Source organism: Camelina sativa, chromosome 17 (assembly GCF_000633955.1).
Source record: "Camelina sativa cultivar DH55 chromosome 17, Cs, whole genome shotgun sequence".
Lineage (NCBI taxonomy): Eukaryota > Viridiplantae > Streptophyta > Magnoliopsida > Brassicales > Brassicaceae > Camelina > Camelina sativa.
This window is the reverse complement of record NC_025701.1, coordinates 11,127,337-11,152,436: the sequence shown is the minus strand read 5'-3', so window position 1 is coordinate 11,152,436 and position 25,100 is coordinate 11,127,337. Positions and strand designations below refer to the sequence as shown.

Below are 25,100 nucleotides of genomic sequence, written 5' to 3'. Positions count from 1 at the left end.
TTTTTTTTTTTTTTTTTTTATTTCTTGTTGAAAACAAACAAATAAAAACATGAATAAAAAATTATCAAAAAGATTTTTAGATTTATGTCGATGTTTCTTTCACATGGGAATGTGTGTCCACACAAAGAAATACCATCGATGCCTTAAAGAAAATCATAACAGTTTTTTTCACTCAAAAGTGTAAATGTTGTTTTGTCACAACAAATCTGCCTCCGATTAATTTAACAGAAAACTTGTGATTCGCCTCTTTGTTATTGTAACACCTCCAATTCTCCATCATCACATACATGATATTACATCTGTTCAAACTTTGGATAGTCATATGCAAAAATGTTATATAATTAATATCCAATTAAGTGCAACATATCTTTACGGAATATATTTGCCTAGCTAAAAGAGTTTGCATTCGTATACGTACTTTCTTCTCTCGTCCATATATTTTGCATGCATGTTCTTAACTTCTTCATACATGTTACATGTATACTTAACTTCATACACGTATACTTAATTTTCCAAAATGCATGAAAATGCATGTATGAAGAAGTTAAGAATATGCATGCAAATTATATGGACGAGAGAAGAAAGTACGTATACGAATGCGAACTCCTTTTAAGCAAATATATTCTGTTAAGATATGTTGCACTTGTTTGGATATTAATTACTTAACATGTTTGCATATGACTATCCAAAGTTTGTTTGAAAAATGAATACAAGATAGCAACCGTATACGTAGCCATCAGTTAGAATGTTAAAAAGAGAATATATAAGCCGAAGTGTACCTTTTTAAAAAAACATAGCAAGTTAGCAACCGTATCCGCGGTAGCCATCACGCCAACAGAAATAGTTAGAATGTTAAAAAGAGAATATAGCCCTGTTCGGAAGAGTGACGCTGAAACAGCTGCAGCGACCGGAAAAAATGACGCAACCACAAGCAAAATCATGATTGATCAGAAATAAATAGTCGCTGAAGTTGGGATTTATTGTCGCTAGCTCTGAAGAAAGAGTCGCTGAAATTTCCGGCGATCGTTTTAACCGACGCGGCGACTGAAAAATCACTTATTTCTCACCGTTTCTTTTACGTCACGTGTCGCTCATTTCAAAACTCATTAAAAACAACGTTGTATTTGAGTCGCTGAAAGGTGTCGCCGGCGACACTGTAAAGAACAGGGCCGAAGTGTACCTGTTTCAGAACTGTTTTAAACTTCAGAATATTCGGAACACACAAGAACTGTGTTTTGGAAAATTTAAACTAATTTCTAACTAACAATTAACACACGTACGAACTGTGTTTTAGAAGATCTGAAGTAATTTCTAACAATGAAGGACATACTAACGTCCCAAACAATGAGGGAGAGAAAATACATGTATGAAGAAGTTAAGAACATGCATGCAAAATATATGGACGAGAGAAGAAAGTACGTATACGAATGCAAACTCCTTTTAGGCAAATACATTCCGTAAAGATATATGTTGCAAATCGTCAAAAAAAAAAAAAAGAGATATGTTGCACTTAATTGGATATTAATTATTTAACATTTTTGCATATGACTATCCAAAGATTGAACCGTTGCTAAGTTTGGGCCTACTTAGCCAATCCATTAAGGTTCCATCAACCATGTTTTAACGAATACGTACATATCTACTTTTGCCCAGGGTTTCGTAGACAACTTAGACACTTGGGCCTACATAAACTCCAAATTATGACACAATAGTATGATTTGGTTAAGGTTATTTTTCCCTTTTACGATCCAAAATCTTCTTACAAATTTTTCTCTAATTTGCTTTTCTTGGTCTACTTTTCTTTCGGCCCGCCCACATATTCTCAAAGTTATTTCATTTGCTCTACCAATTTTGTTTCCTTTTATACATCGACTATATCAGACGGCGAGAAATACGTGTCAAAGAACGCAGTTCTGGCATCTGCGAGAGTTAGCCACGTGGGAGTTACAACCTTCAAACAGTTAAGAAGAAAGCCAAAAAAAAAAAGAACAGAAACAAAATGATAATGTTGTCTCATCTATATCAGAATGGGTGTAATGTGATTTTGATAGAATGAGAGTAACGGAGACAAATACGTACAGAGATTTACATTTTCCATCTTTGATCATCGGAGGATCCTTCGCGGCCGTTGCCATTTGTGTCTCCATTTTCTCTATCCTCCAACATCTCCGTTTCTACACCAATCCCGCTGTACGTACACAACCAAATCTGCGTAAAATTTTCAATTATATATCTGCGTGACCGATTCGTGATGAGTTTTGAGTATAATTTCAGGAGCAAAAATGGATTGTTTCTGTTTTGTTTATGGTGCCAGTTTATGCCGCTGAATCCGTAAGCCTCTCCTTCCCTTTTTTCGGAGTTTGTTGATCTCTTAATTTTGTTTTTGATTAATCTAGTTTTGGTTTTAGATAATTTCCTTGTCCAATTCCAAATTCTCGCTGCCTTGTGACATTTTGAGGAACTGTTATGAAGCTTTTGCTTTGTATTCCTTTGGAAGCTATTTGGTTGCATGTCTAGGTGAGCTTTGTGTACTCTTATCTGTCTCTCTCTTTACGTTAGCAATTAATTTTGTATATCTAAACCAAGATGCAATATGAATGTTCAGGTGGTGAAAGAAGAGTTGTTGAATTCCTCGAAAATGAATCAAAGAAACCATTGTTAGAAAGAGGAGACAATGAGAGAAAAAAGAAGAAGAACTCATTTTGGAAATTCTTGCGTGATCCATATGTCTTGGGACGTGAGCTCTTTGTGATAGAGAAGTTTGGTCTTGTCCAGTATGTAAGTCAAGTGAATCTGTTTTTTTTTTTTTTTTTCCCAATTGTGTGTTTTTGAAGTTTTTTGTGATATTTATCTTAGATGATCCTCAAAACCTTTTGTGCCTTCTTGACATTTTTGTTGGAGCTTCTTGGTGTCTACGGTGATGGTGAATTCAAATGGTATTTACGGGTATGTGAACTACTATATCATCTTTTTTTTTTCATCAGATGAAAAGACAAGTGATGATAATTATTTGATTTTGTAGATACCCATACATAGTGGTGGTGCTAAACTTCAGCCAGATGTGGGCTCTGTTTTGCTTGGTGCAGTTCTATAACGTGACTCATGAACGGCTTAAAGAAATAAAACCGTTGGCTAAGTTCATTAGCTTTAAGGCTATTGTGTTTGCCACTTGGTGGCAAGGCTTCGGGATCGCGTTGCTTTGTTATTATGGTATACTCCCAAAAGAAGGAAGATTCCAAAACGGGCTACAAGATTTCCTTATTTGCATTGAGGTAACTTATAGCCCCTCCGACAAAATTTACATATGCTATATGAGATCCTTTTAAAAAAAATTATGTTTCTAAGAATTCTACTACTTGTTGGTGTACGTACGTCGGCAGATGGCGATTGCAGCTGTGGCTCATATCTTTGTTTTCCCAGCTGAACCTTACCACTACATTCCTATATCAGAATGTGGGAAAATCACATCTGAAACTAGCAAGACGGAAGTGAAACTAGACGAAGGTGGTCTTGTGGAGAAGACAGAGACTCATGTTGAAGCATCTGGCACAAGCATTAAGGAGAGTGTACAGGACATAGTTATTGACGGTGGTCAACGTGTCGTAAAAGATGTGGTTCTTACGATTAACCAAGCAATGGGACCGGTGGAGAAGGGTGTAACAAAGATCCAGGATACAATTCATCAGAAGCTTTTGGATTCGGACGGTAAAGAAGAAACAGAAGTGACTGAAGAAGTGACCGTTGAAACTTCGGTGCCGCCAAAAGAGTGTTGAGTTTTGCTCTTTGTTGTAGTTTTGTTTCATAATTCTCTTTTAGCAATTTTTATCTTTTGTAAAAGATAGTACTTTTGCCCATAATTTATTTTTACCGGGTGCATAGTATAATATAAAATAAATAATAAAATAGTATACAATATTGTAGTGGCTGGGGCGTCATCATCAGCGTTTACTTACACAGTGAAGACACTAGTCGATATTACTAAATTACTAACCGCTTACAAGTTACAAATTACGATCACGTGTGTTTAAATGAATTCAAATTGATACCTATAGTCCGAGTGTTATATATATACCAATATACCATGCACAATGTTCATGATGAATAAATTTATCTTTAACACATGCTATTACGCCTAACGATTCTACATGCATTTCTGCTGGACCTTAAAAATCTTCAATAAATATATCTTCCTTAATATGCATAATTCACATTTTTGTAAATAAATCTCATATTTGGCATATAAATTATTAAATTTCATTGGACTTCCACAAAAGAGAAGAGCATCGTAGTGAGAATCATATGCAAATGAGCTAAACATGGTATATATATACGACTTATTCCTGCAACCGCGGGAGAACTCACATGCAATTGGCATGCTAACGTCTATTACCAAAAACGACATTTCTTATTAATGTTATCACATGCTTGGATTGTGAGGTCTCAATTATTATGTTCCTTTTGTTCACTCTCCATGTTATTGGTATACGACCTAATTCTAAATGGTTTTACATGTTCATTTTTAAAAAAATTCATCTTTTAAAATTTTATTTTATCGAACCTCTACTCTATATATGTGTATTTATCTTAAAGTCATGTAGAATTAGTACTAATCTGACCATTATCGATTTCTCAATCTCGTGACCGACACATTACATACTGGTTTGTATTTTGCTAATATAATCATGTCAGTATGTCACCCAAATTCAATTAATAATGGTTGTTCGAAAAAATAATATCATGTTTATTCATCAAGCAGATTTAATGAAATCATCGGTTGGATTTGGCAACACTTGAACATGTCGAAAGCGTGTAGTAATTACCCACGTGGATGTAGTAATCACGTTCCCCGCTTTGTTATAAATATCATAAGATGAATGATCGTACAATGATCCAACGGTTACGAATAATCGTATATCACATTCGAAACTCTCGGCCGTCGATCATAACCATCCGAATTAAAAGGCCGTGATAATGGAGAACGTGAGAAGCGTCCGTTCGAGAACAAGACAAAACAAATAAAGAAGAGAAAGTGCATGTGACATTGACATGACATGAACATGATTATTTGATTAGTCAGCTTTTTTTTCCAAATCTGAATTCGTCGTGTCTATTTAGAGACTTCTCTTTTGTCCAAGTTCCTCATTCGTGCTCCAAAGTTACTACTTCATCAAATTTCGTATATCATACTCTGTGTCACATCCTCTTTGTTTCAAAAAATACAGAATCTTTTAGCCTTAGGTTTACTAGATTATATGATGTCGGGAGAGGTTCAAGAGCAGTTTAACCTAAGCCGTTTGGTAAGTTTTGCAATTTTATTCTTCTTCTCGTTCAACTTGTATATTTGGTTCGTCGTACTGAAATGTGAAATCTAGGCCACCTCTAATCCTATTTATGAGTTAAGTTAAGTACGTAGAATTTTTCTTCTTGCGTTATGCAAAAATATATTATGAAAAGCTGATATGTTTTACATATCTCATAATTGTGTTTAAAAGAATATAAACTTTAATTTATTTTCGAATGGACTATACAGGAGAATTCTATCCACTCGGGATCAGTATCATTTGGAAGATTCGAGAAGTCTTTATCATGGGAGAGGAGATCATCCTTTTCTCACAATAGATATCTTGAAGAGGCTGAGAGATTCTCTAAACCTGGCTCTGTTACTCAGATGAGAGCTCATTTCGAAGCGCATTTCAAGAAGAAAGGGATTAGGTTTCCGAATCCTGTTGAAGCTCAGACATGGGTAGACGAAGTTGTTCATCATCAAACTTGTGCTGAGAAAGATGATAATTTGTGGGAGAACACGAGTCAGTTTGGTGATTCTTGTGTGAGTTATGATGAGGTTCTTGTGAACTCTGATGGTGATGATCATCATACTTCTCTTTCTGTTGCTTTGGAGAAAACTAACATTGGTCACAACGAGGATGAAAAAGAGACAACATCATCTTCCTCTGCAACTAGATTGAAGCCTTTGAGAAATGTCCACAAAACTAATCCTTGTGCAACGACCAAAGCTTCTACGAAGAAGCATGATGTTGTCCTAACAAAGGGATCTTCTCCAAGTTGTAATACTAAAACCAGTACTGACACTAAGAGGTAGCATTATAACTTAATTTTCAATGTAACTTTTATGTCTTTTATGTTTCACCACTCACTCTTTAAGGATCTATTTGGTTTTGAATGGCAGACAAAAGGAATTGAAGACTAAGAGAATTGTTAAAACCATTGCATCTCAAGCTCCAACAACATCAAAGAAAACTGAGAGCCTAACTCCTTTGGTGGCTACAAGAGAAAAGAGAACAACTACTCATGGTTTCAGTTTCAGAAGTAATGAACGAGCTGAGAAGACGAAAGAGGTATACAGAGATAACTTATTCTCTGTTTTTTTTTTACTCTGTTCCAGTTTGGAGCTTATGATGGAACATTGCCTGATGTTGTAGGAAAAGGTAAAAGCCGTAGTAGTGCCTAAGGATCTTAACAATAAAGCGAGACCATTGCCTAAAAGTACACAAGCTAGACCTCAACACACGTCAACAGGTCAGGCAAAGGCAAAAGCAAGAGATGATCACTCTTCTACAGCTAGTTGTGATCAGTCAGTGGTTAATGGAATTGCCAAGAGTAAGCACATTAAAAAACACAAGGCGGATATACATATGATTCAAAGGCCAAAGACCAGCAGCGATCTGAGCTCCAGAAGCAACTCGATCCGAAGGAGTTTAGTGGTTAGGCGTTCTCCGGTTGAGGTTGCTTTGTGAGCAATTCACCAACTCTGCTTTTGTTCTTTAGATTCTGTAGTTAGTACTATATGCCCTCAATTGTTTCTTTTGCGTTTGTGTTTGTGTATTTGTGTTTTATATGTTATAGAAATCATTATAACATAGAACCGCAAATTCGAATAAACAATGTAACCTTATGTTAGAATTATCTTTCCACTTATAAATTTCTAACAGCATATCTTATATAATAAAATAGAGAGTCTTCCAAAAAATTTCAACAACACCCATGTCGCATGAGAGCTTGACACCTGTCCAAAATTAATTAAAAACATATAGTAATAAACTAATACATGTGTCTTTATCTTTAAATTTAAATACACTAATATGTAATTTAACTAAAAAATACAATATTAAAATAAGAGGTTCAAATGATTCAAATAAGGCATAGCAAATGAAATTTGAGAATTTGTATTAAAATTAGTTTGTAGATATTTCATATTTTTATATTTAAAGAGATTCAAATGATTCAAATAAGGCATAGCACATGAAACTTGAGAATTTATATTAAAATTTTATACAAAAATATATTTTTAATAAACTAACAAAATGCTAACATGACAATAAAAAGGAGATGGTATGACATTTGAAAATCTATTATGTTTGTTATAAAAACACATATGTAAAAGTATTTCGCTTATGTTTTGTTTATACTTCACATATGTTTTGCTTATTTTTCTTGTTAGTTTTCTTATTTTTTAAATATATATATGTAAGATGTTACATAAATGCATATCAAACAATCAAATCAAATTTGATCATATATATATATGATTCTATCATAATCATAAATCAATAAAAATTTATAAACAACTAAAAATACATTATGGGCAACCCATCTAGTTACTAATGTACTATCCGAACTTTGTGGCTTCTTTTTAGATGTGTAAATAAGCATACTGCATACACTTTCAATCGTTTTGACAAATTTTACAATATTAAAAAGTACTTATTTTGAATGTACAAATAGTATCCGTATACACAATATTTTCACTGATTAAAATAACTTAAATTCAAATATTATGACGTCTGTCTTTCTTATAACATTAAATTTAGTTTTGATTTCAAATCATTTAATTCGAGCCACCCTACATATTATTTTCATATTCTGCTTACATGAGTTTCCACGTAATAAAAGAGAGAATTTAATACTATTATTAATCTTTTTGTCCACTCGTTAACCTTCATACTGTTGTCCACTATCTATGAAGTCACCCACGAAAAGTGACGTTATTGAAATTGTTCGTGCTTATCCTAATTCAAGGATCGCGACAACTAATTATATATGTAACTTTTAAAATGTATTTATATATCTTACCGTATAAAAGAGTAATAATAAAAGAAATATTGTACTATGGATAAATTTCTTAGCCCTCCTAAATCAACATTTCTTTTTCTTTCGGAGTAGTATATCCTAAAGTATTACAATATTTCTTACACAAAACATATAAAAATACTTTCACAAGAATTACATACGAACTAAGTTATAAACAAAATGTTACCGAGCACTCCAACCAACTGAAAAGTTACCACGGCTACCACCCTCACCGTCAATTTCCCTGGAACCGCCAAGAGTGAAGAGGACGACGTTTGGTCCGTTTGGTGAGGAGGTTTTCTGAAGTAGTAAGGGAAGTACGGCAAGATAGCGTCTGGCGGTGGAGGACCATAGAAGCTGCTGCCACTACCGTCTCCGCCACCGTAAGGTGGTGAAGGGTAGTTTGGTATATTCCCGGCCGGAGGAGGGTAATTTGGTAAATTCCCAGCTGGAGAAGGGTAGTTAACGGCTGGAGGAGGATATGGTGGTGGTTGAGTTACGGAGGGTGTGGATGAGCCACCACCAATAGGTGGCGTCGGATAACAAGGGTACGGACACGGCGTCTCGGATATGGTCAAGTAAGGGAAGTAAAGAAGAGAAAAGATGAAGAATAAGCTCAAGAGGGGAAGGCCATGATCGTTTGTGTTCATGTTTTATTTTTTTGTTATGTTTTACCTTTCTTGATGAAAGAACTGTTCTTTATTTGAACGACATAAAGAAAGTAAATTAAGATAAGTTTTTTGGAAAGAGCTTAGTTGGAAGGTGTGGACTCTAGCTAGAAGACACTTGTCTTGTGAATTATTGGAGTTAATGGTTTGCTTAATATTCTTCTTCCTTAATCACATTAAATATTGGTATTAATTTGTCGCTAATTTTTCGATGTTAGTTCGTCTTAATCTTCGTTTGTCTTCTGTTTATTATGGATTAACATCGAACTTTCTTAAGCATATGTTTTAATTATGTAAAGTACTTGATTAAGGTTAGATAAATTTGACCGTATCTTACAACACTTTTGTTGTTGTTGTTGTTGTTGTTGTTGTTGTAAGATCTTACAACACTATATGCAATACAGTATGTAATTTTCTTGGATCTTGGTTTGATTATACTGATATAAATGGGCTTTTCCGCGTTCTTTATACACTGTACCTATGATTCGGTTGATTATTCGTCGATTATATAGACCCCATAATAGTTTCGACGAACATGCATGCTTTGCTATTAAAAAGAAAGATATACTGCAAAGTCTGCAATCATTTATAAAAAAAAAAAAAGCCATTTTCTTAAACGACAAATTTTAAATGAATATTCTACACATCAACCACTAAAAATTACCTAATTATGTCCTTTAAAGAAACTAATATGCGTCATAGATGCTTAAAGTGGTCGACAGGTGTATATAATATTTTAAGCTTCCCACAGAAAGATGGATACATTGTAACATCTGTTTCCAGAAGCCTTGTTGATGCTTTAAGTAAAATTTTCTCATTAATAATAATCAAATATTTTTTTCTATCTCAAATTATAAGGAAATGGTACTTGTGATTATAATTTTGAGGACAAAATTGTGAGGATATCTGTAAAGGGCTAGACGTTGAGTGATCTTGAAGGTTGAAAAGGTACATCATAGCTATTTCATTTTTCCGAGGTACTAGTAGATAGCATTGATAACTAACCTTTCTAAGTGAATACTATTAATTAATGTCTAAAGCCATTATTTTTTACAAACCTAAAGTCATAAAATGACAAATTTTGAAAACGAAATGTAAATTTATTTTTAATGATACTTATGTGAAAGGATAGGAGTACCAAATACTAGAAGATAATTTAACCGAAAATATATAGGGAAAAAAAGATTTCTTCAAAGATGTTAAAGACAATGCGGTAGTTATAGCCACCAACTCGCGACTTTCCTTCTTAACGAAATACTGTAAGTCAAAAGTGTTAATGAGTAATGAAAATCAGACATTTAAGTAAAATTAAAAATATATTTGAAAAATACAGAATATACATTACTGAGTAAGGTTGCATAAAATTATAAACGAGTTTGTGTTGTGTTGCCTTTTTGAGGCAATAAAAGCATAATCACAGCTGTATGGTGCACAAAGCTCAATTATCTCATACCTTTTAAAGTCCATAACATATGCAGCCCCTCTAAGAAAACAAAAAGAAGTAAGAGCAAATAACTCTTTTCGTTGATTCCACTTTTTCCCCCCCCCCGGTTACTAGTTAGGCAAATTTTTATTTAGGCTAAAAAACAATTGTCAGGCAAATTTTAATCTATCTTTCATTTTGCTTTCAAAACCTTGATAAATGAAAAGATCGGTATTGGGGTTTAAGTCGATACGGATATTTCATATCGCATAGTACGTAGATAATTTAAGATACACAATTGAATACACAGAAGTAAATGGAATAGTCGATGTTTTCTGAAACTAATTGTATGCTTAACAAAGACAATAATATAATAAGATTAGTAGTTTTTTCTTTATCTACCAAAAAAGTTACATTATTTTAGTTTTATCAGGTCTGTTAGTATAATATGCGGTATGGATTAGTAAAGCGTTGAAGAACAAGAAAAAAATAAAAAGGAGATTAAAAAACTAACAACGTAGGTGAGAGATTTGGTAGAAAAATACAAGCGTTAGGCAAAAACAGATTCACATGTCATGTCTGAGGTCGGCTTTGCGGGACCTATTTTTGTTGAAACCCAAGTTGATCTTCATCTCTCTCTCTTTGCATCCACACGTGTCTTTTTTACTTTTCACATCAGCAGGTGTCTTTTTCCACCTCAAAATTATTCTTTACAAAAAAATTACTATTCAAAATAAATCTAAAGAATAATTATTTGGTACAATTTACGGTTTTAGTTCAAATTCGAGTATACATTTCTATTTTCAAAATAATTTTGATTTTAGGTCGCATTTTGTATAATATGAAGTTCCATCACGGCATCGCATCACCCATTTACTTTCTACGTAAAATGTGGTTCTATTTAGATTCAAAAAAAAAAAAAAGTGGATCTATTGTTATATGAGTTATTCTAGATTAGTTTGGATCAGTTTAAATATCTCTTAACTACTGCTTATAATAGTTTATCAAATCATCAATTCTCTCTAGCTAGTTTATTAACTTCATATACAATTTTTTTCCCCCAGCTTATATCATTTAAAAGCTAGAAAGAACAAAATATTTTCGAAAATAATTAGCCTTTTTAACTTTATATTCTTTTATCTCCCTTTCGGAAAAAATACTATCTTTACAATTTATTAAGAACAATTTGCTTTTCTATACAAATTATTCCGCACAAAGAAAACTTTTTACTTTCGAGAATCAATTCATCAATGGCAAGTTGAACAGAGAACATATCCCATAAAGAGAATAAATTTCTAGACTTTACATATTTCCCTGAACATCATTTTTGGTCTACGTACCTTATTATTTTGGTTTAAAAAAACCATTAGAAAATTCGGATATAGGAAAAATATGATGAAACATATATGATCCTAGCTAGTAAAAATTATTAACCAACGATCAATAACGTTCTTTAAACAACTAATTAAAAAAGTATGTGACAACAACATACCAACCGTAGATCTTCAAATATTTCTTCTCCGATCATGTTAATTTCAAAGAATCAAGAACCCCATAATTCCAAGCGCGATCAAACCTGAGAGCTTCACCACCGTAAAGCTTTTTCCGGCGGCTGCTCCGAACTGCTCATCGACGGGGTAAAGATTTCCTGGCGGACCCGTGATGTACAAAAAATTAGCCGGCGGTGGAGGCGGGCAGTTAGGACTGACTTTCTTCGGCGGAGGTGGAAGAGCCGGCGGAGGAGGACACGCAGGTGGTGGCGGAGACGGTGGTGGAGGAGACGGCGGCGGAGGGTTTTGGATGCAGCTTGGAGAACACTTGATGGGATCGACCTCATCTAGCTTTCTTGCTTCTAAAGAAGCATCTGAGGATGATGATGATGAAGCTTTGATGAGTGTTGGACACGTCAGCAACGTGATCATCATCACCGTGAATATGACGACGGATCCCCGGCGGTGAGAATTTCCCGGCATGTTGTGATCGGCGAGTTGTTTTTCTTTGTAAATGATCAAAGAGAGAAATTAACAAAAGGAGAGTTTTGTATATATGGAGACTTGAGATTAAAAGAGTTGAAAAGTTGAAGAGGAGACGTGAAAATGAGAGGTGATGATGAATGCGTTCTCGTTACGTAAGCTTAAGTGAGTGCATGGGAGTCATAGACTTATTAAATAGTGTATATATCATTTTCTGTAAGCTTCTAGTCTTTTTTAACCCAATTATATATTGAATAAAATATACAATATAGTCTGAAATCAAATGATAAATTAGGAACACGGTTAGTTAAGGAGTACTCGTCGGTCCACTAAGTGATCGTATTTTTTCATGTGAGGTGGAGCCCTCATGAACTATTTTGGTTTTCCTTAGTTGCGGAATTATTAATTAGCGATTAAAATCCCACCGTCGTATACCAAAACAAAAGCATAAAATGTTTTTGAGATACAAATTTCTTAGAGCATCCACATTGGTGTGGGATTTTTTTTGGTCCCCACATTTAATACTAATATTTTGAGGATTTCTTATTTTTAGTAGGAGCATTGGTGTCTATTTGTATTTGGTCTCCCGAATAAAATAATAATATTTTGAAAATTTAAAGATTAATTATTTAAAGAAAGAAAATACAAAAACATACAATTAAGAAATTAATAACAGAAAATATATAACATAAAAACATAAAAACAATAACAAACATTTTATTCAACTCATATAAATTTTAAAATCAATCTTCATTATCCGGAAGATGTCCAAAGTTAGTCCAAATATGCTCAATCAAATCTTGTTTTAGTTGGTCATGAGCTTGTTTATCCCGAAGTCTTGTTTGACGAGTAATCGTACTGGTGATATTTGAACCCACACCGGCGGCACCAACGGTATATGTTTGATCCACATGTTCTCCGTGTTGAAATTCAGAAACAATATTTCGGTAACTGTATGTATGTCGTTCATCTTCGACAATCATATTATGGAGTATTATGCATGATCTTATTACATTTGCCATTTTGTTTTTATCCCATAAACGAGACGGATTTTTAATAACGGCGAATCTAGCTTGCAAGACTCCAAAGGCACGCTCAACATCTTTCCTAACAGCTTCTTGTTTTTTAGAAAAGAGAGATTTTTTCCTACCTTGTGGAAGTCGGATTGATTGAATAAAAGTTGCCCAATTTGGATAAATACCATCAGTGAGATAGTACGCCAAGTTGTACTCCCTTCCGTTGACAACAAAGTTGACTTCCGGAGCTTGACCGGTTATTATGTCATCAAAAACATTAGATCGATCAAGAATATTAAGATCGTTCATAGTACCTGGAGCTCCAAAAAAGGCATGCCATATCCAGAGGTCATACGAAGCTACTGCTTCCAACACAATTGTAGGTTTTCCGGTTGACCGTGAATACATGCCTTTCCAAGCCGTGGGACAATTCTTCCACCCCCAATGCATACAGTCAATGCTACCAATCATCCCGGGAAATCCACGCTGTTCATTCTGATAGAGTAGTCTTTGTAGATCCTCCTGTGTAGGACGTCTTAGGTATTCATCTCCAAACACTTGGATGATGCCGGCGGTAAATTCGTGCAAACATTTCCGAGCTGTCGAAGCACCAATTCGTACATACTCGTCAACACTGTCAGACGAAGTACCATATGCCAATTGACGAATTGCTGCAGTACATTTTTGTATAGGTGAAAGACCAGCTCGTCCGGTTGCATCCTGGGTTTGGCGGAAATATTCGATTTCGGTAGAGAGACGTTGCACAATGCGCATGAACAGTGGCTTGTGCATGCGAAACCGTAGCCGGAATAAATATTCTGGATATGTGGGAGTGTCACTAAAATAATCATTCCAAAGATTATTGTGGCCTTCTTCCCGGTTTCGCTCGATAAAAATTCTATCGTGTGGCTGGTTTGGCTCGGGGATATGTTGGGAGACATCATAAACATTTTGTAAATAAGCATCAAAATGATCACTATCATTTGCTTGGTAGTGATAATGATCATCATCTCCATGGTAATGATAATGGTTTGAAGATGATCCCATTTCAAACAAAAAAAAAAAGAGAAAGGAAAAGACAAAGAGAAAAGGAGAATTAACTTGTATGTTTTGTTGCTTTGATATTGTTTGGGGTGAAAGTGAAGTTGCTTTGAAATTGTTGGTTTGATAGCATCGCATATATATAATAGAAGAGTAGGGACAGAACAAGTCTCCGTGATAACAAAAGAACAAGTCTCCGTGATAACAAAAGAACAAGTCTCCGTGAATAAAAACTAGTATCCGTGATAACAAAAGAACAAGTCTCCGTGATAACAAAACAACAATGATAGAAAAACAACAAGTACATCATGGAGAAGAGAAAGTCATTACAAAACAGAAAATTAAATTACACCAAGTACATTAGATTAGAACAAGTACATGCAAAGAGAAACTAGCCATTACACCAACAAGATTTAAGTATACATGAACAAGATACCTAGAAGACATGCGAAAATAACCATTACACCAACAACCAGCAAATCATTTACATTTCTAAGCCTATTTTCATTACGTAGCTCATAAACTACATTCTCCAAAGTATCCATCTTCTGTTCTGTTGCGTAACACTGATCTCTTACCTTAATGATGTCCGATTCATACTCATTGAATAAGGTCAAGTAATCTACCTTCGCAGATAGAACTTCATATCGTCTATCATTGTCTCTCAGCTCCTCCATTACAGCAACATCCCACCACTTGTGTATATGCATCTCTCCATCATCAACATTTGGACATGTGAAGAACCTGCAACATGTAACAGAGTTATAATATCTAGTAATACTTAATAGAGTTATCATAACAGTTAAAATCACAAACCTTCTGTTGTAGCAGTTGGATAGTATTGGTTGCGCACCACAATAGCATTGCTTGGGGAATCCATGCTCAACCTCAGGTTGAGGTGGATATTGCCTCGACTCAGCATTGTTCGGTGTACTCTCAGCTTCATCCATAAGTATCAACGCTTCTAGTTCTCTATATGCAGTGTCCATCGAGTACCTTTCAGTCTGATCGGATGAATCAGGTTGCGAGTAGCTATAGTCTTGGCCCATTTTTTGAGTTGATCTGCAGAAAAACAAGAAGAACCAGATTAGAACAACATCAGTAGATTCATTTAATATATAACATGAAAGAACTTAAATAGATTCAGATTATATAGAACATGAAAGAACAACATAAGTAGATTCATTTAATATAAAACATGAAAGACACTTAGATAGAATACAAAGCCGAGTAACAAAGCCGAGTTACATTCCATACAATGCATAGAAACAACAAACAGGAAATACTAGAAACAAACACTATCTTGGTGACTAACAACATAAGCCGAGTTATTATTAGAAATATTGGGACACTATCTTGTTCATGATAACTTCTTCAGCAGCATTCAAGGGTTCCTTTTTGGCTAAGAGAGTGTCAAGGATGGCCAGCTTTTGTAGTTTCTCCTTTTCAGCCAATTCCTCTTTCTTGACATCCCACATGCTCTTATACTCAGCAAGAGTCTTCACGTTAGACGCCGATGCATTGTTTCTCTTTGCCTTCGCAGCCTTGATCCCTTCTGGCCTTATCTCCTCAACATTGCAGCTTGATGATTGTGAACCTTCTGCGGCTGCTTTCCTCTTTGTTGCAGGCTGAGATAGGGGCGTGTTAATAGTGTTAAGGTTGAGCCATTTCTGCTCAAACCGTAATAGATACCAGCAATGTTCTAGGTTAAACCTCTTATTATGCGCACCAAAGTATATATCATGTGCATTCTTTAAGATATCAGATTGAGAATGACCAGAGCTGTTCAGTCTCTCCGCTTGTGCGATTGCCGCACAGAACTTGTTCACTTGGTCATTTATCTTATGCCACCGCTGCTTGCAATGTGTCATCAGCATCTGTTCACCACCATTCCTTGCATGAGGAGAGTCAGCATAGTACCGGCTAATCCTTTTCCAGAAGCTTCCTAGCTTTTGTTGATTAGAGACAACGNCATAGTACCGGCTAATCCTTTTCCAGAAGCTTCCTAGCTTTTGTTGATTTGCGACAACGCATCCTTTGAAGTGTTGAGCCATGCGGAGATCAACACTTCATCATCAGCAGGTGCCCATTTCTTTCTCTCCTTTCGCTCCAATGGTGTTTCTTGAGAAAGAGTTGGCGCCTCAGAAGATTGGGAGCTGTGCGGAGGCATTTGGGAGCTGCTCTGACCAGAAGGTGGAAAACTATCCCATCGCAAGTTTTCAACATTATTCCCACCTTCTTCTTGACTGTTAAGCAGGTTTATGTATGTAGAAGACTGATAAAAAGGATCCATATGAAGAGGAGGGATTAGAGAATGAGTAGAAAATGAGAAGAGTATAGAATCTACACGCGGAAAGAATGGATACGCGAGTAGAAAATGGGAAGAGTATAGAATGGATAAGCAAGTTGAATGAGATTTATAGTGAAAGAGATTTATAGTGATAGAATGAAGAAATTTTAAAAGGGGTTATGATAGAATGAAGATGGTTGGGGTTTAGTAGGTTAAAAGTTAAGTGGCAATAAGTAACAAAACATAAAGACCTAACAACCAATGTCTAATCACAATTTATGACAAGTACACTTCACAAATGCATTCAAACCAGCTAGTTCGAATACAGCTAAGACCATACAACTATGAAATAAAAAACACCTCTGTCCAATTTAGATAATACATAAGAAACGCAACAAGATGACAAGACCATAGAGTACAAATCACAAACGTTTTATTTGAAGATGCAGTTGTAGAATAAAAATCATGTAGAAACCATACAATAAAAACCACAATGAATCATCATCATCGATATATGATTGAGTTGTAAAATCATCATTGAGTTTTTATTGAGTTTAGTTTGAAGGTTAAACCTCTTAGATAGATTGTATACTATGTGATGAGATCATGAGAGTTTAACTTGAAAATTGAGTTGTAGAAAAAATCATCTTGAATAAATCAAGTTTCCATCTTTGCATACAATCCTTATGTTGAGTTAAAACCATAGAATAAACTACCCTAAATCAAAAATCAAACAATAGTCGATTGAATCAAACTAAACACAGAGTTAATCAGATAACCCTAATTCGATAATAATCGATAACCCTATTTCGACAAACACGGTTAATCAGCGAACCTATAATCAGCAAAATCTTAAATTGGATGAAGAAAAATACCTTATTTCGGACGATTGAACCGCCGGACAAGCTTCGTGAGAGACAGTGGATCGTCGCGGCTGAGATCTACAATGGTCTTCTCGTCTCGGCTTCGGGAGACACAGAACAGCTCGACTGTAGATCGGACCACCTTCGGGATAGAGAGAAGATCGGCTACCGGAATTCGTCAACAACTTCCGGAGATATGATCGGCTCGCCTTCGGAACCCACAGAGATGGAATCGCCGACGAGGTATGAGAGAAAGTCGAAAAGTTTTTTCTCGAAATTTTGTTTTCTGTTTAACCCAGGATAATTTCTCTTTGCAGTCAGAATGTAACACGTAGCCAAGTCGACGATACAAAAAACGTCCCCTTTGAAAATACGTTTTTTGATTAATGGGCTATTTTCGATTTATTTTAAATCCAAAAAACTTGGGGGACGGCCCAAGTATACGGCGATGTGGATGGTCTTAGTATCTTTGTTACCTAGAGTTAGCGTTAAATTTGATGTACTAAATGGTTTATCTTGGAAAATATGTTAAATTAATGCTTAATTTTGATATATAAAAAAGTTAAAGGAGTATATAATCGTATATATGAAAAAGGAGTCGTATATATGCGCGAGTGCGTGTAGTTGCTTAATGCGTAAGTGAGTGCTTTTTAAAAAGGAACATTGCTTTAGTTGTTCATCAATTTACATAGATGAGAAGGTAGCAGGAAACTATCTCTTATGGTATTTTGTATTAAAGAGAAGAAGAAAAAAAGGGATAAAAGCTTTGGTATGATTGAAGAATAATTTGAGACAGAAGATTTTAACAGCGTCGACAATTTTATTAAAAAAATATGAAACCAAGAAAAAGGTTTTGGTGGCCATAGAACATGCAAAAGGAGAATCTGAGTCCATATTGGTCTAAATTATTAATTATAATATTCAGTAATCGTACCAAATAATGCATTTATTTAGATGCCGGTTCAGGCTTAATGGGCCTGATCATCAAGATGGCCACAACTTTAGCATCAGTAACCGTGGTTGACTTTCATGCTCGATGGTGGCTAAGCCTTCCATGTCAAAGTCCTGATCTTTCTGCTTATACATTTTTGATGATTCCAACATATTTATGTATTGCAATTTTCATTGCTTGTTTACGTTTTCATGTCATTCAAACTACGAGACATACAAGCTCCTCGTGAAGTTACAATATCAATAAATCATGGAAAACGTAAATGAAGAGATAGTTGATGAGTGCTCTTGTACATGTAATTATTGGCTACTGTCTATTATCCTAACCTGTCTCTTCCAAGTATGAATCTCTATTCTTCAACTTTAAGTATAGATACAAAAAGTGCAGTTAAATTGTCAACTTGATACTATATATCGTTTGTGAAAACAACGTACTTATTAATTATATTTATGTTTCCAAATACATGATGCTCTGAATATCATCCGAAAAAACTTTTACAATTATACGACACATTTCACTCATGATAAAACCAACTAGTGGCCTTGTGTCAATCCTTTGAGCTATCTCATTCCTCTCTAAATCATAAATGAACTTACGTGAAGGTCGATCCTGACAGTGACTTACCTTTGACAACCAAAGCTCACCACTGCGACTAGTGCCAGTTATCACTAACCGATCTCCATAGAAGAGGGGTTTCATCTGAAAATCAGGCAAAACAAAAGTCTTTCTGTCCGACCATTGACTCTTTCCGGCATCTTCAAGAACCCAAACATCCAAAATACCATCACGAAAGAAATCCGAAGATCGAAAGACAGACACTTTTCCTTTGTAGTTCATGAGATTTATGCCAGACAAGTCCTTCCAAACGATGCAAGCATTGATGGGTAATTCAATCAAACTTAACTCTTCAGAAGTCAAGTTAAAACTCATAACGACACATTTATTTGCATCATTCCAAGCTCTATAATACAAAACACCATTAACGGTGATAACCCCATGACAGCTAGAATGAAAAGGGCGATGAAGAATGTGGCATTGACCCTTTTTCCACCAAGCTCCAGCTCCAAGAACCAACACCTGATGCTCGGATCTCATTACTCTTTCTTCTTCGTAGGTCACGTCCCAAACCGTGGTAAGCACTTCGTATTCATCATTAACAGGATCGTGTCCAAAGTAGAACAACACCTTTTCAAAATTATTCTCTTCCTTTATGGTGGGCAATTCCACAACCTGCCTTGTGTTGAGGTTACAAATCCGCACTCTTCTCCCATTTTTGAAACACAACAAGCCACGAACAGAGCTCACCAATCGGCCTCCCCCTAATGTCTGAATGGCAAGATCTTTGTCGACTACAGAGACAGATGTGTCCGAGTGATCATGATTAGATGACGTGAGCAACGCATACTCGCCATGTGTCTCGCTACCCATACAATACGTGAGAAAACGTCTTCGTGGTGAGGGTTTGAGGAACCGGTTGGTCAAGTACCGAGATGTGATAAGTGAGAGCCAGATCTTTGAGACGCACTTGAATCTCATCAGAGACTTCGCCGGCAATCTGATTAGAATCTCGATCAACAGTTCCTCAGGGATTTCTAGTAAGGCTGTGGTCAATGTCATGATCTCCTTCTTCTTTTTATTTTATTTTTCATCACAAATTTTGTGTTTACATACGAACCTCTCTTATACAAACGTAAGTTACTAAAAATCTAAATCACATATTCGTATTTATCCCTGTCGAAAATTGTAACCAAGACCATACAGAGAAGTAAACATGAAAAACATACGCATGAAACACGTAAAAATCTTTCATCAAAGCATATCATCCTAAGAGAAAAATTCTTTGTTCATCTTTTTAAAAGTTATTTTGTTTAAGATAATTCTTATTTTCAATATTGCAATTGTTCAATAAACCTATATATATTTTTGAGAATTTGTTAGAAATATCTTTTAATCAATTATATATTTTTACCTTTCTTATATAGTTACAATACGTTAAACTAATTTTTTGAATTCTTTTTAGGTTTGAGTTATCTATTTTACATTTAGATTATAGTTTTGAGGTGTTGGTTTATTATATGCTGTTTAGGGCTTCTAATTTAGTAATTTTATATATAGAAAATGGGTATTATGCAATCGAGTTCTGTTGCCCCAAGTGTGAGCGATTGTGCTGTGGTGTGTGCCCTCATTCTCGTACAGATTTTTCTGAGAATGAAGAAGAAGGATTCAAGAGGCTGTATAAACCTTGTCGCGGTGCAAATTCAAAAGGAAAGCACTACGACTTGCCTTCTTCATTGGCAACTGATACGACTCGGGTTGAAAAATCTTGCTTTTAAGTACAGTTCGACTTCGATTTCTTTAGAAAATTTCGTAACATGGTTCCGCTTTTGCATTGCGAGTCAATCTTTTGTGTGTTATATCGATGATGGTGTGTATTCTTTTAGGTAAAAGCATGGCAAAGCGTAATTTTGTTTTATTTCTCTCATGTGATTGCAGTGATGAGTGTGTTGATTCATTCATCTATGGCTTATTCAAGCAAACTTCTTTCATCTTAAAGTCATGTCAAAACTTTGTGTTTTATGTCTGTGCTGTTATTGCAGGGATGAGAATTATGTGGCTCATGTCAGACAATCACTTGATTTTGTGAACACCGAATCTCTTTAGGATCATCTAGTGTTGAACCGCCAAGTGGACTACTTTAGTGAAGAAGAAGACCAACATACAGAATACTCTGCTAAGGAGTTTTCACACGCTCGAGTTCACCCTGTTAAAGCTATGGCAAAGGACCAGCTTCGATCTGTTGTTGCAGGGTATTAGCATCAGGCAATAGGGACTGGCTGGACATTGTTACTAGTTTGGCATGGAAAGCTGCCAAATATATTCAGCCAGATACTAGCTAGGGAAGCATGGATCCTAGAACCTACGTGAATGTAAAATGTGTTGACTCAGGAAACCTAAATCAGAGGTACTCTACTTCTTAAACCCCTTTCAAATCTCTCTTTTGATAAAATTGTTAATAGTATATTGTTATTACACTGCCTTCATTAAGGGAATCGTCTGTAGCAAGAACATCAGCAACAAAAAAATGAATTTTAAGCAGCAAACACCCAAGTTAATGATTTTAGCTGAGTCTGTCAAACATAAGAGCGTAGCTTGCCAATTAAGTTTCTTTAAAGATTTACTCCCAGAGGTAAGTTCTCTGCTGTTATCTATGTACGATGACTAAAAGTCTCTGAATAATTAGTGGATCGATATCTGCGTCCTGAGATTCATGCGGTGGTTTGCATGAAGAGGCCACTGCGCTGGAACATATATCCCGTTGCACTGGCGCTCAAATTTTTCTTGTGGGGAATAGTAATTCCACTGCTAAGTTGGGCATGTGTAAGCGCTTCCGAACAGAAAAAGTTATAGAACATTAAGAAGCTAATAGTCAAGTGAGAGAAGCATCAAAGACATTAATGTACTTTGAAAACTGTACTAAACTTGAAATCTTAATAGGAAATTTGAAATCTATACTAAAATTTTTAAGTCTTTGAAATGTATATTATGTATTGCACTAAATGACTATTTTGTCTTCAATTACAAATTATTAAAAATAAATACAATTTAATTAAATTAATTTATAAAAGAAATTAATTTGGAATTTGCTAAATTGTTTTTTGAAAATGATGAATTGATTTATTATATATAATATTAATCAGTAAATAAAATATTTAATTCAGATAAAATAAATAAAATAAATAAAATCTGCCCTTAATTAATAATTAATTAAAAGTTAAATTATAAACACAAAATAATTAAATTAATTTTATGCTAGAAAAGTATTTTAAAAATCACTGTTTATAAATTAGATATTGAAATTTTTAGATAATGATGAAGTAGTTTATCATGGATAATATTAATCAATAATGAAAATTAAAATTCAGATAAAAGAAATAAAAATGAGATTTTATAAAACATAAACAATACAAAAAGGACAAAATCAAATTAGTGGCAGTCATATAAAAATTTATTTAAAATTTTGAAGAATCACACGTAACATTTTACCAAAACAAGAATTTCGTAGAATCACAGTTTACCGTCTACGGAGAGATCTGGAAAAGAAGTTATGTGAACAAGAAACTTCGTAAAATCACAATACAATCTCTAAATGCAGTTTCCAATAAAATAGAGATTTTAGTTAACTGTTAAATAAAATTTATTTATAAATTAATTTAAAAACTAAATTCTATTGTTATTAAATCTTATAGACCGTGGATCACAATCCAATAATCTGTTACTCAATTGTGATTAAAAATCTGGTATTATTTAATAATTTAATTTTTAAAATTTATTACATAAAAATTGAAATAAAATTAATTAGAATTAGTCTTTTACGATTTATGTTTAATAAATACTTTAGATAATATTAGTTTTAAATAAATATATAAATCACTAATAATTCTTCAAATTTTTTCATTTAATAAAAAAGTTTAGAAAAATAATTATATATTTTATTTTATTTTTTTAATTGTTTGAGTAAAAGTAACCGGTTTGTGAAAGTCTACGGAAAACAAGAAATCTAGATCGAAAATATCTGTTTAATGATCAAGATGTTGATAACAAGTACAAGAAACAGCTACAACTAATCAGCTAGAACCCTAATTTTGTTTTTAAGTCGGTTGTTGTGGTTTTGCTAAGCGTCTTGTACTTGCTCCTTATTTTCGTGTCTTTCTCCCTTTGAGAAATCGTTTATTTAAAAGGATCCTGAACCCTAATTTCTTGTACGAACTGCCTTCTTCCTTTCCTTTTTCCTTTGATAACTTCCTATTTTATTAATGAATAGTATACAATTATTTGTCGGTTGTTTGTTCTCAAGGTAAAAATTAGGCTTCTTGCATGTGTTGGTAGGCCTTTTTAACAGGTTGTTTATGATCTTTGGAGGTTGTCTAGAACATTCCATCGAATGACCTGGTCCTCTTAACAACCGGTTAAATATCATCAATAACTTTTTAGCTTTTTCAGACAACCCGTCACATGATTTAACAACTGTTACACGTTGTTTAGTCGATGAATTATTTTTACCCAACAATAATTATCAAGTTTAATAAAACAATAAAAAATTGTGAGCTTTTAGCCTTTTAGAAAATAAATCAACAGTTCAAAAAAATCGGCTACGTAACAAATCAATTAATAAAAAATAAATCGATTTTTTAATATAAGTGAACAAAGAAAAAACATAAATCATCAAGAATAACATATAAGTCTACAGTTGAAAAAGTCAATCATATTTATAAGTCAACTTAAAATGAAATAAGTCTACTAAGACCAAACACATCCACGCGAAAAAAATATAAGTCAACAAACAAAACAAACAAGTCAACATCATCAAAAGCCAACTATGTAAAAAACAATCAAACAAAAAAAAAGTCGACAGTTTTAAAATAAATCGATGGAAAAATAAATAAGTCGATGAAAATTAAACTTAAGTCAACCATTCAAATATCAACCTTGTTAATAAATCAATGTAAAATGTAATAAGTCAATAATAAATAAACAAATCAACAAAAAAACAAATATAAATCGATGAACAAGAAAAAATAAGTCAACCGTTAAAGAAATCGACTATGTTAAAAATCTACTAGCCATAACATAAGTCAACTGTTTAAATATAAGTCGATAACGAAGATAATTAAGTCAATAGAAGTAAAACATAAAAAGATTGTTCAAAAAGTCGACATTATAAATAAATCAACATTGATTGAAATAAGTCTAAAACATTGATATATATATATATATATATATATATTATAAATTGTATAATCTTGAATTATTTATTTTTAAAATTTAAATCTAAATAATATCAACAAAAATATTTAAAGACTTTATTTTTTATTCAAAATTATAAAATCAAAAATTGATTCATGTAATCATTATTTAAAATACAATAAATATGTTTTCGTTAAAATTATTATTTAGGAAAAAAGGTGGCTAGCTTAGCTACATGAATTATAAAAGAAAACATAGTCACACATACCAAGTATACTATTGTGTCCTCAACTACACGGTGTACATGTAATACATGGTTACATGCATGAACTATATGACGTTATGTGGTCAATACCATACAATCCGGTATACCAGTCGATTGACTCTGGTGAAGACCGAAGTTGACTCCGGCATTGACTAAAAAATATACTTTAATTTTTTTCTTTAACAAAAAAATATTAAATCATTAATGGTTTTTCATAATAAAAAATATATTCAATTCAATATCTTAAGAATTTTATATATCTCTAATGTATTCATTCTTATAATTAGTTAATTTTTATTTTAAAGCTAAAATAATAATTTAAATAAAAATCATTGATAGTTATTTTAAAGATGTAATATAAATGTATTTGCAAAAAATACTCTTATTATATACCCTTTTGCAAACATACCCTCAAATCAAATATATTGTTTTGCTAAAATCATTTTTTTGTATCTTTATATTATATATATTAGAAGTAAATATTGTGAATTTATTTTGTTGTTGTTTACATGTTATTAAGAGTATGTAAATTTTATAGTAAAAGTATCTAAAATTTTATACAATATTTACCATTCAAACTTTAGAGTGAAGAGTCATATAATCAATCTTTTGCATATTATTTTTCTAATGAAAGTACTTGAATTTGATTTTATTGATTTTGTAGTATTTAAATAATCTGATTATCAAAGATTTATATATATATATATATATATATATCTTGAATTGAATATGTTTCTTAATCATGAAAAAACAAAAATGTTTATATATAATATTTA

General features: G+C 33.6%; 4 protein-coding genes and 1 pseudogene across 4 annotated transcripts; 2 read left to right on the top strand and 3 right to left on the bottom strand.

Annotated features, from left to right (window-relative positions):
- Positions 1,980–3,867, top strand: LOC104756666 (annotated as a pseudogene).
- On the top strand, positions 5,162–6,934 carry LOC104756665 (protein WVD2-like 7). Its single transcript, XM_010479286.2, has 4 exons — positions 5,162–5,297; positions 5,531–6,096; positions 6,188–6,356; positions 6,441–6,934. Exons 1-4 carry the CDS (start codon positions 5,253–5,255, stop codon positions 6,753–6,755), a joined length of 1,095 nt encoding a protein of 364 aa, XP_010477588.1. The 5' UTR covers positions 5,162–5,252; the 3' UTR covers positions 6,756–6,934.
- LOC104756663 (arp2/3 complex-activating protein rickA-like) lies at positions 8,110–8,964 on the bottom strand. The gene has a single exon (XM_010479285.2). The coding sequence runs from the start codon at positions 8,736–8,738 to the stop codon at positions 8,253–8,255; it is 486 nt and encodes a 161-aa protein (XP_010477587.1). The 5' UTR covers positions 8,739–8,964; the 3' UTR covers positions 8,110–8,252.
- LOC104756662 (probable pathogenesis-related protein ARB_02861) lies at positions 11,291–12,346 on the bottom strand. The gene has a single exon (XM_010479284.2). The coding sequence runs from the start codon at positions 12,150–12,152 to the stop codon at positions 11,715–11,717; it is 438 nt and encodes a 145-aa protein (XP_010477586.1). The 5' UTR covers positions 12,153–12,346; the 3' UTR covers positions 11,291–11,714.
- LOC104759370 (putative F-box protein At3g52320) lies at positions 18,636–19,931 on the bottom strand. The gene is made up of 3 exons (XM_010482307.1): positions 19,219–19,931; positions 18,939–19,092; positions 18,636–18,674 (listed from the first exon to the last, which is right to left on the bottom strand). The coding sequence occupies exons 1-3, from the start codon at positions 19,929–19,931 to the stop codon at positions 18,636–18,638; spliced, it is 906 nt and encodes a 301-aa protein (XP_010480609.1).